This window comes from Vespa crabro, chromosome 16, assembly GCF_910589235.1.
Source record: "Vespa crabro chromosome 16, iyVesCrab1.2, whole genome shotgun sequence".
Classification (NCBI taxonomy): Eukaryota; Metazoa; Arthropoda; class Insecta; order Hymenoptera; family Vespidae; genus Vespa; species Vespa crabro.
In genome coordinates, this window is record NC_060970.1 from 2,356,382 (window position 1) to 2,368,881 (window position 12,500).

The 12,500-nt window shown below is 24.3% G+C and overlaps 1 protein-coding gene across 9 annotated transcripts in view; it reads right to left on the minus strand.

Annotated features, from left to right (window-relative positions):
* The window catches only part of LOC124429842 (glycogen synthase kinase-3 beta), a 79,997-nt gene that overhangs the window by 13,192 nt on the left and 54,305 nt on the right, over nt 1-12,500 (minus strand). For 6 of the 9 annotated variants that reach the window (XM_046975558.1, XM_046975561.1, XM_046975562.1 and 3 more), the window contains 7 exons: nt 10,743-10,933; nt 8,056-8,139; nt 7,299-7,337; nt 6,399-6,509; nt 6,034-6,271; nt 4,915-5,108; nt 1-93 (listed from right to left, as the gene is read on the minus strand). The exon at nt 1-93 is cut by the window's left edge. In XM_046975558.1, the coding sequence (XP_046831514.1) occupies nt 1-93; nt 4,915-5,108; nt 6,034-6,271; nt 6,399-6,509; nt 7,299-7,337; nt 8,056-8,139; nt 10,743-10,933 (950 nt within the window). Of the gene's footprint in view, nt 94-4,914; nt 5,109-6,033; nt 6,272-6,398; nt 6,510-7,298; nt 7,338-8,055; nt 8,140-10,742; nt 10,955-12,500 lie in introns of all 9 variants that reach the window. The other 3 variants (XM_046975564.1, XM_046975559.1, XM_046975560.1) reach the window with 2 other exon arrangements.

Consider the following 12,500-nt stretch of genomic DNA (forward strand, 5'->3'; position numbering starts at 1 on the left):
TGCCTGAAGCGGGGTCATTCTAAGTGACGGAGTATATTCTAAAAGTCGCGCAACCAGTTCCATAGCTTCCGGAGGTGTACGCGCCCTGAAAACCTGTAACCGACAACACAGAAATTATCATCATCATCATCAACATCATCATCATTATTATCAATAACATCATCATCATCAATATCATCAATATCATCATCATCATCTTTTTCCAAATGTTGTCTATCCAACTACCCCTTCCGTTCATTTCATTCCACCTTTTATCTCCAATTATTGACTTTAACTTGGATTAATATTATTTATCAGTTTAATTGAGCCGATGATTTTGAAAATGGACCAAGTCCATTTTTTGGGAAAAAGAAAAAAAAAAAAAGAAAAAGAAAAAAGTTGAAGCTAATTCTTATTACAAATTAACATAAAATTTATATTTTTTTTAATTAATTCACAATTAATATTTTCTAACATCAGTATAAATTTGTTACTAACAATTTATATCGACAATGATATTTATTGTTAGTTGATTTTGAATGTTAAACACATCCATTGGTTCATACCAAAATCCAATGATTTTATTCGACCTAATACGTATAATCATTATTGCATATTAAATTTACATGAAATAAAACTATTAAAAATATAAAAATAAGTCTATTATTGTTTACCTATATTTTTACCAATCTTTTTTTTTTTTTATTTTATTGTAGCTTCTCGAAAGAAGTGTGAAATATTAAAATGAAAATAAATAAGTAAATAAATAAAATATAAAGAATTTTTTTCCTTATTATAATTATATTCCATTTAAAAAAAAAATCAATGTTTTTAATAAATCATTGTTTTTGAAAGTGAGCCAAATTCATTGGCGCATATCAAAAACCATAATTTTTTTTTTTTGACCTAACACAGATAACTATTATTGAATATTAAATTTAGATGAAATAAGATTACAAAATATAGAAAATAAATCTATTTTACTGCTTACCAATATTTTTAAACCCATTCAAATGCAAACCATTAAATATCTATGCAATAGCATAAAATGAAACTTGCCCCATTTTCAAAATTAATGGCTCTTATAATCGACGACGGTTCTCTCTCTCTCTCCCTCTCTTTCCCTCTCTCTTTTTCTCTCTCTTTTTCATTTTTCTTTCTTTTCATCTTTCAACAACAATATTCTTCGATTAAGAGAAAGATATACGAGTTTACAAAGTAATCCCATTTCATACCAAACACCTATATTTGTGATTTATTGTTGTATAATATATAGGATTTAGCGATAAAATTTTATTGATAATTTAAATCGAAATTCAAACTTGGATATATAATCCTTTCGCTATCATGAGTGACTTATGGTCGTTCCCAAAAGAAATCTTTCTTACATATCACGTGTGAAATTAAAGAAAATCAATGAAAAAGAGATTATAGATCAAATAAAGGTATTGTAGATAGATTTGTTGGTTAAGATTTGCGTGAGAGAAAGAAACTTGTTGATTGATTAAATTATAAACGATTCGACGATTCGACGATTATTGACGGGAGAGAGAAATCGTGATCTATACATTTGTAGCACGATAATCGGATCCTGCAAAATCAAAAGGATTATAACTGACCAACAATTGGAAGTCAGCCTTAAGCCAAATCTTAATCACAAATATTTATTTAGATTAGAATTAAAAGTCCTCGTACACACGTAATATATAATTATTATTTCTCTTGGATTATGTTATGCGAAAAGAATTTGTATCATTTGAACGCTAAAAATACTAATAATAATATTGGAAATATATTTGTTTTTTCAAGTTCGTTTGACGGGTTACACATTTTTTTTTTTAACCTTACGGCGATCTTGAAAAAAAAAAAAAAGGAAAAAAAAATTTATCAATACATTTAGCTATTTCTCCCTTTTTTTCTCATAACATAATCCAAAAGAAACATTTAGGTGTTTAGTTTTAAATGGGATACCTCGTGTGGGTGTATGTGTATCATATATGTATGTATACCTTAAACATACATACATACATATATATATATATATAAAAATGAAATTCCTATAAATGAAAAAAAATTATCTTCACAAAGGAAAAAAGACGTTGATGGATATATTTTTAAAATTTTTTAAATGATGTAATATCGTTTATCCCTCGTTATATCATTACTTTCGATAATATATTATTTGTATGAAAATGTTCGTTTATAATTAAAATATTAATCGAAACATTTATGATGTTCCTTGTAAGTGACTCATTCGATACACGTAATATATATATATATATATTAAAACTATTTTTAATATAAATATTTAATATAAATATATATATTAAAAATAATTAAAAATATAATATGTATATATATATATATATATATATATATATATATATACACATGTATATATACATGTGCGGATGTAATAGTAGTTTTGTCAGAGTACAGAATGAATTATTAGTACGAGAACGATGTTATTGGCGGTATTAAACGTATTGAGTGTTTACAATAGAAATATACACACACAACACTCTTTTATATATATATATATATATATATATTGATTACATATTAAGGGATAGTTGAAAATCTTCTTTATTAGAGACAATAGGAAAAAAAAAAGAAAAAAATAATAATAATAATAATTATTAAAGAAAAGTTTCGTGATATCATGTATCAAATATTTTTTAAAGTATGAAATAAAATATCCGACTTCCATTTAAACTACGTAAGTATTAATGATTTGTAATTTTTCTTATGGGACATTTGTTTTTTCTTTTTTTTTCTAATTTAATTATATAAATATGTTACTCAATTATGTTTAAAAAAATTATTAAATAAGTATTGATCTAAAATTAATAATTAACGAGATATTAACGTTTATATTTGTATGACCAACAAATTTTTAATGTAAACGCGATCTTAAGAGGCCTTAAAAACAAAAAAAAAAAAAAAACAGAAAGAAAGAAGAATGAAAAACATACAAAACGATCTTACAATAAATTTTATTACTACCTTATCATGACTGTTAATTGAAAGGAAGAACTTTAAAATTAATTTATAATAACAAACAAAATGACATAATAAATAACTTATTTCATTCGATAAATATTCAAAGTGTCCACCATTTTCTTCTATGGACAATCGACATTTTGCCGAATCTATACTTGTTCATATATTTTATATTTCAGATTTTATTTGTTTATAATGGTCTTCATAATTTTTTGCATGTAATTCTTATAAATTTCAATTTCATCGAATATTTTTACTATTAGTATTACTGTTTCTGTCTATATGGCATACTTCACATATTTTACGTACACTTGTTTAAATAATATTTTTAAAAATAATTCATTAAAGTATTAAAAAAAAAAAAAAAAAAAAAAAACCTATTAACACTTACGATTTAACCGGAAATAAGATATTTTATTTGTAACATAAAAATCGTGAAACTTTTATTAATATTTGTTTTTTGTCTTTTTTTTTCTTTCTTTTTATTTCTATTGCTTGTAACAAAAAAGATCTTCAACTGTTCTTTTTAATTTATAATCAATTTGTATATTTGTATATATGTGGGTAATCGATCGTAGCAATTTTTCATTGTTGACATATTTTGATATTCAGTCAAATACATTGAAAACAAATTAATTGTTATTTACTAGATATGGCAAAAAGGAAAAAAGAAACTATGATCTATGGAGCTTTGAGAGGATTTTTGATTTGTAAATATATATATATATATATATATATGTATATATATATGTATATTACTTTTTCAGAGATATTAAGTAACGATCGTTTTTCTTTCTTTTTTTTTTTTTTTTAATTTCATCTAATCGGAGACATTCGAGACTAGTAAAATATCACCAAAACGTTAGAGTAAATGATATTTTTTTTTACTTTTCTTTATTGTTTTAAATTAAATAGAAAAAATATGGTTAGTAATGTTAATTGCTAATATAAGAAGGTAAGAGAGAAAAAAAAATGATGAAAACAGTACCATGAAGATTTCACAGTTTCAACATAAAAAAAAAAGAAACAAAAAAAGAAAAGAATGGATTTTTATGAAGAAGAAAAAATGATTAAGAATAAGAGAAAAAAAAAAATTATCGAGACTCGTATTTGAGTTTCCATTCAATGATTCTAACAGCAAGAGTTATATATATATTATATATGTAAATATATATAAAAATATATATAAATGTTTAACATACAAATGCTAAAAAAAATCATAGTTATTTTGTTGGTTAGTATATTGATTTAATAAGTGAAGGAATATTTGTGCCAGCAATATCTAATAATGCGTTTGAGGACTGGGGCCCACTTACTCTAATTTTTTGGTGCTCCGTGGAACACTTTGGTCCACTCATTCGTTGAAGCATATACTGTAACCACGAGTACAGGTATTGATGAATGATACAATGAGAAAGGATTAACAAAATTGCCGTTTTGTAAAATATTTCACAAAAATATTACAACGAATAGCTTTTGAATAATCTCTCAAATATTTCTTTATATATATATATATATATATATATATATATATATATATATATATATATATATGCATGTCTCGTAAACAAAGGAATTTATATATATATATATATAGATACATATATAATCAATATTATGAGAAATTTGATCGATTAGTCTCGACGTGTCTTCTTAGTGAGTCACAAGTAATAATAATGATAATAATAACAATAACGGTAACAATAATAATAATAATAACAATAATAATAATAATAATAATAATAATAATAATAATAATAATAATAATAATAATAATACAAGGACATACGCGGATGGTATGAAACGTGAGTTGGGTTTGGACGTTTAAATATGTGTTGTATGTGTTTTTTGCGCGTGTTTACATATTACATATAATTTATATTATTAATAAAACGTACCAAATCTGGATCAATATGTTAATAGAAAAATTACCTTTTGCCATGGATGAGATTTTATTTGTGGAAATTTGAATTCGGTATAGTTAGGGTTCATCTCACGTATTTGATCACGCGTTGGTGTACCAAGTACTTTGATAATTTCAACAAGTTGATCTACACCGCTGTCACCGGGGAATATCGGTTGACCAAGCAGAAGCTCTGCCAGAACGCAACCTGCGCTCCACACGTCTGGAAAAATTAATTTTAATATGAATTAATTGTAGCTATGATAAAAATTAAAAAATTGAAAAAAAAAGAAAAGAAATTGAAAAAAGGTATATTAGGTTGGAAACTATGAAACGGGCGTTTTTATTTAGTTTTTTATTTTCATTCAACGCCCGTTTCATAGTTTCCAACCTAATATTAAATAAAATCGAATTCTTTCCTTGAGTCGAATGACTATAATCATGCTTGGTATATACTCATAATGACGACTATAATTACCCGACAAAAGTTTGCATTGAATAAAAAAACATATGCCTGTGAAAATAAATTTCAATATTATATTAATATAACTATTACAAGGATATGAAATAAAAAAAAAAAACAATATCGAATTAACCTTACGTTCGGGAATGACTATAGTCACGTTCGTTGTATACTTAAAGATCGACTATAGTTATCATATTAAATTCTAGATATTCAGTACAATTAATGATCCGTTTATCCTGATGTATATTCATTTATATTGATTTCGTTTCATCATGATTTGATATAATTTAAATGAGAAATTAAACAAGAACAATTTGTATGATAAGACAACGTTACATTTCTGCAGGCAACTTTGTCGTAACAAAAAAAAAAAAAAATTAAATGAAAGAAAATAAATTAAATTATCAAATTAAATCAATTAAAAATGAAACAAAAATGAAAAAAAAAAAAAAGAAAACAAAACAAAACAAAATTAAAACACAATTTAATAAAGTCAAATCAAATTCAATTAAAATGAAACAAAAGAAGAGTAAAACAAAGTAAAATAAAATAAAGTGAAATAAAATCAAAGAAAAAATAAAATAAATAAAAAAGTGCAAATAAAAAAAAAAAAAAAAAAAAAAAGATATAATTAAAAACAAAAAAAAAAAGAAAAAAGGAGTAAAATTTTGCAAAGACTAACCGATCTTTGTAGTGTAGTCAATAGCACCAAAGATGAGTTCAGGCGCACGATAATAGCGACTGCATATGTAAGACACGTTAGGTTCCCCTTTGACAAGATGCTTGGCTGAACCAAAATCACAAAGCTTGAGAACACCAGTTTCAGGATCCAAAAGTAAATTCTGCGGCTTAATATCCCTGTGACAAATGCCCAGGGAATGGATGTACGCCAGAGAACGGAACAGTTGATACATGTATAGCTGGAAAATGAAATAAATGTAATAAAGATATTCCAACGAATTCGGGAGCCAAGGAAAGCGTGCAACAAAAAAGAGAAATTTCGTGATCAGTATCTATTGAATAATAATAAATGCATGGCTCCTTTACCTTGATAAAACTGATTGGTATCGTCTGCTTGCTTTTGCTATAATGTCGGGCAACTTTGTACACGGTTTCGGGTATATATTCCAGGACTAGATTGAGATAAACCTCGTCCTTCTAAAAAGGAAATATTATTATATTATTACAAATTAAATCGTTATATTCGTTTGCCTTTTTTCTTTTTTTTTTCTTTTTCTTTCTTTTTTCTTTTTTTTTTTTTTTTTTTCTATGCCGTCACATGGACGAATAGATCTCGGTGAAAACACTTTTATGCAAGAAAAAGAGTGAATGGGTGAACAGTAGTCTCCTGTTTAAGGGAAAGAAAAAATGAAAAAAAAAACAAAAAAAAACAAAAAAAAAACAAAGAAGAAAATTTAAAAGAAAAAGATAAAAAAAAAATGAAGACGAATGACATGTATATATATATAATATGTTGCAAGAAGTATAATACGAGAGTTACCATGGTTTTGAATACTGTGCGAATTTTTATTAGTTACGTACACACGTATGTATATATGGTTAACAAATGCACGCAATCTCTCGATGTGATCATTTTCTAATACTAGCGAAGCGGCGTTAGCTACTAGATTCAAAAGTTAAATTATAATTAATGAGTCAACGTGATCTAAGATCGTGTTAACAAAAAAGGAAAATAAAAAATAAAAAAGAGAGAGAAAAAAAATTTAAAAAAAAAAAAAAAAAAAAAAAAAAAAAAAAAAAAAAAAAAAAATCTGTACGGTATTCTCTCTTTCGTTATCGTTTTTCTTTTTCATTTCTTAATTGTTCTTTTTTCTTTTTTTCTTCTTCTTCTTCTTCTTTCTCTATGATAAAAGCAAATATGATAGCCTAAGTAATATCTCGGCGAAAAAGGATAACTTTTTATCTACTGGGTATGCTCCAACTTACGTCCACATGAAAAACTGGATTAGTTGCGTTTAAGATGTTCTACAAAATAACATAACAACGTAGCATGCATTAACACTAAGGACATTTATATTGATATAAATAAAACGCGGCTTATTTCATTATACGAGAAAAGAAAAAAAAAAAGAAGAAAAAAAATTTTACTCAAAAATTTTATGGTAATAAATATATATATATATATATATATATATATATATATATATATATAAATATATATATAATATATATATTACCAGATGCATGTTATATTATTTAATATTAATAATTTGTGTTTTTACAAGAAACTTTCAAACGTGTTCCTATTACAATTCAATTATATATATATATATTACGAATTATGATAATATATTATACATACGAGTATATACGATACTTGAAACCGCACGTGTATAAACGAAATCAATTTAATCAGATTCGTTATTTTGATTACATTCAATCATCGATTACAGTAAATTCTTTTAAATCGAGATTTGAAAAAAAAAAAGAAAGAAGAAAAAGGAAAAAAAAAGAGAGAAATAGAAACAATCATTTTGGCTTTGTTCTACTTAATAATTAAATCGACTCTCTTTAAAAAACAATATATAAATATACATATATATATATATATATATATATTTATTTATTTATTTATATACATATATATAAATATATATATATACGTATATATTATATGTATATATATATATATATATATAAATATATATATATATGTATTAAATAGAATAAAATTAATAGTTACCTTATCACCACAAGAGTAGAAGAAATATTTTAGTTTGACGATGTTGCAGTGCTCGAGGCGCCGCATTATTTGTAATTCTCTGTTCTGAAAATAAAAAGAAAAAGAAGAAACAATAAAAAAAATAATGATAACATTTTAATTACTTAGTGTTATTAAATTATACTATTTTTACTTTTTAATAATTCTAAAAGGAAAGAGAAATGAAAGAAGCGAAGAAAGTAAAATTTCAATTAAACGTTTGACAAAATATTAATCATTATTTCAAATAAATAATTAAAAAAAAAAAATATTAATTACATTAATTATTATCAAGTATTGAATGTTAATACTAATTAGAATTTTTTAAAATTAATTATAAAATACTATATATTAATATGAAATTTCAATGATGATAAAAAAAAAAAAAAAAAAAGAAAGAAAAAAAAATTAGATTGCCAGAAAAATTTAATTAGAGAAGAAACGTTAATCTACTAATTCAAATATATTTTCATATCCTCTAAAATTATTATTATTATATACATCTTTACTTAATTTTTTCTTTTTTTATTTAAATATATATATATATATATATATATATATATATATATATATATATAGATAATAAATAATTACATACCATTTATCAATGGATCTATGAATAGATAAATTTTTAAAAAATTACTAAAAAGAAAAATTTATTGATTTTTTGATATTGTATGAAATTTTTAATATATATATATATATATATATATATATATATATATATATATTTAAATTAAATATAATAATATAATAAAATATAAGTATTTAAACAAAGTAATTATTTTCCTAATAAATAAATAATTTAAGATATGTCATATATTATAATATATATAAATAAATTTTTATAATTATTCTTATTATAACTAATGATGCGATTGGGTAGTTACTTTATAAATTATAACTGATAAATAATTAATATTTATTTAAAATTAACATTTTAAAATATTTAATTATTTTATAAATTAATTTAATTAATATCAAGTGTAATTTAAAAGTAAGAAAAATTATTTAAAAAAAAAGATATTTATTAAATTAAAAAAAAAAAAAAAAAAAAAAAAAAAAAAAAAAAAAAAAAAAAAAAAAAAAAAAAAAAAAAAAAAAAAAAAGAAAGAAAAGAAATATTTATAGATAAGAATTTAATAACATAAATATAATGTATAAATAGTTAGTTAATTAATGTATATATTTAAATCATAAATAGATAGATTTATATATATATATATATAAATTTATATAAATATATAAATATATAAATTATTAAAATTTATATAAATATATAAATATATATATATAAATTTTTTTTATATATTTTACAAAAAAATTATTTTACTTTTTTCTATATTTTATTTTATTTTTATTTTTATAATTTTTTTTTCAATACAATTATATATATATATATATATATATATATATATATATATATATATATATATATATATATATATATATATATATATATATATATATATATATACACATAAATATAATTTCTTTCTTATATATTACATTTCTTTCTGTGTGTGTGTGTGTGTGTGTGTATGCACGTGATTTTAAAGTTACATGCCATTATAAATGGTTAACGATCAAACCTCTTTCGAATTGATATTCAAGGTATATATTCGCATGACTAATCGAGACGTCAGAAGTCTTCGCGTTGTTCTCTTTTGCGTCAAGAACAAGAGAATAGAATAGAAGAGAAGAGAAGAGACAAGACAAGACAAGACAAGACGAGACAAGACAAGACAAGACAAGACGAGACGAGACGAGACGAGACGAGACATCACATCGTATGCACTCCTTGTCTTGTAAGCTTTATTTGATAAAAGCTAGAAAGTCTGAGGCAACGCGATGAAGAAATGCAAAATGCGTTCTCGTAACATTATCAATCGTTTCGTCGTCGTATCAATTCAAGTCGATCTTATGTATAAACTAAGCACAACGACGATGACGTCAATTTGATTGCGCAAGATCCGGTACATTTTTAAATAGGCTTTATCATTATCAAAAAAGAAAATTAAAAATAAAAAAAAAGAAAGAAAAAAGAAAAGAAAAAAGGAAAAAGAGAAAAAAATAAATAAATAAATGAAGAAAAAAATAAAGAAAAAATAAGAAATAAGAAAATAAAGGAGATAGATAGTAAAAACCGCTGGGGTGGATATTTTGAAAAAAATTCTTATCGAAAAAAAAATAGAATATATATATATATATATATATATATATATATATATATATATATATATATATATATATACGTAAAAGAAATCCATCTCCGTTCTTCTATCCATTCGCAAAATTCGAAAGAAAGAGAAAGTGTGTGTGTGTGTGTGTGTGTGTGTGTGTGAAAGAGAGAGAGAAAGAGAGATTGATCGAACACATGAATTAAATAAAACAACTACTAATAGTTAACAATTATACTCGAAATAAGTTAAAAAATTTAAAGATACTATCATTACTTAAACACCATCGCCATTACTATCATCATCATCACCATTGATAAATTATATCAAATTACAACGTATTAAAATTTATCAAGACTCGAATCATTTTATCTTATAAGAACAAATCCATTGATACATTAAATTGATATATATATATATATATATATATATATATATATATAAATATTTAATTACTTATTATGAATAAAAATAACTTTTATAACTCACCTTAAATCGTTTGTCTTGGAGGACCTTCTTAATGGCGACCATCTCTCCCGTGTCAAAGAGTTTCGCTTGATATACAACGCCGAAACTGCCATTGCCAATAACCTTGGTATCGGTATATGCAACTTCTCGTGGAAGATCCGGTCCAGAACCAGGTGTAGCCACTACTGTCGTCACCTTGCTGCCATCCTTGCCTGCATTGTACATCGCACCACCCATAGAAACAATCGAAAAATCACAAACGCTACAGTACAATGAAAACGAATAGAAAACAAGATTTGTGTGGGAAGGAGGAGGAGGAAGAGGAGGAGGAGTGGGGGAGGGGGATGGTCGAAAAAATTCGCACAAAAACGGATGTATATTGGCGAAAGCAAAATGAAGAAAGGTAAGAAAGAAAGAAAGAAAAAAGAAAAAAAAAGAAAAGAAAGAAAGAAAGAAAGAGTGGAAAAGAAAAAAGGGATAGGGAGAAGAGAATTTAATACTTGTTGAAAAGTTAATATCGTAATGTTACAAAGTCATGCTCTATAGACATCTATCTTTATAATACTTTTATCGAGATAATAAAGAACGAGACGGAGATATTGCGCTGTATTATTTTCTTACATGAACGTATATGCGAATCAATTAAATATCTTTTCGAAGAACAAAGCGATCTCTTTCATATCGATCATTTCTACTTTCTTTATATTCTATTTCTTCTACTACTACTTCTATTTCTTTATTTATTTTTTTTTCTTCTTCTTTTTCACATCTCTATCATTATCTGCATATCTTTACACGTAATCGACATCATATACTTTATCATATTATTTATTATTTTTTCTTTCTTTCTTTCTTTAAGAGTCTCTCTCTCTCTCTCTCTCTCTCTCTCTCTCTCTCTCTCTCTGCGTTATCGATCGAGTAACCGAAGTATAACAAAAATAAGATAAAAACGTAAACGATTAAAAAAAATATATATATATAGATATGTTTATGCACGAGAAGAGAATAAGAAAATATATGATTTAACTGTATATAACAGCGTGTATATATATATATATATATCCGAGATTGTCGTTAACTTTAGAATCAAGTGACAATATATACCATCCGTGTAATATAATTTATCGTCTTAATGATTCAGGTAAATATGTTTACTCTTTTGCATATAGACGTGAAAAATAACAACCTGTGAAAGGTGACATCAGGCAGGGACGACACTGATCGAAGAATATCTCGTTTTAGAGGTTAGAATTACTTTTCCAATGTTTCCTTTCAAGATAAATACTGGTTGTTCCGATACTCGGTCGGTAAGAAAGATATTTTTCAAGAGAACAATTTATTTCCTTTCGTCAATATTCCTGAATCCTAAGAAATATATATATATATATATCCATATATATATACATACATACATACATATATATGTATATGTGTATATATATATATATATGTATATACATACATATATATTTGTGTTTTAAGAAAACGTATTTTTTCCGATGTTTCACAGATCAAGAATCAAAAAAGATTACCTTTCTTTCGAGATTCTCTCGATGGGCACCTACAGATCGAACGTAAATAGTATCGTACTTCAGACTTTTTCATCTTCTTGAATCGTGGAGAAATTTCAACGTAACTAACGTAATTATATCATATACATATATGCATGTATATACATGTTTTTTTTTTCTTTTTTTTTTTTTCCCTATGAAAATATCAATAATTTATTTGGGAATAATTTAACGTCGTTAACGTGAACGCGTGACTTTCCGATCGATC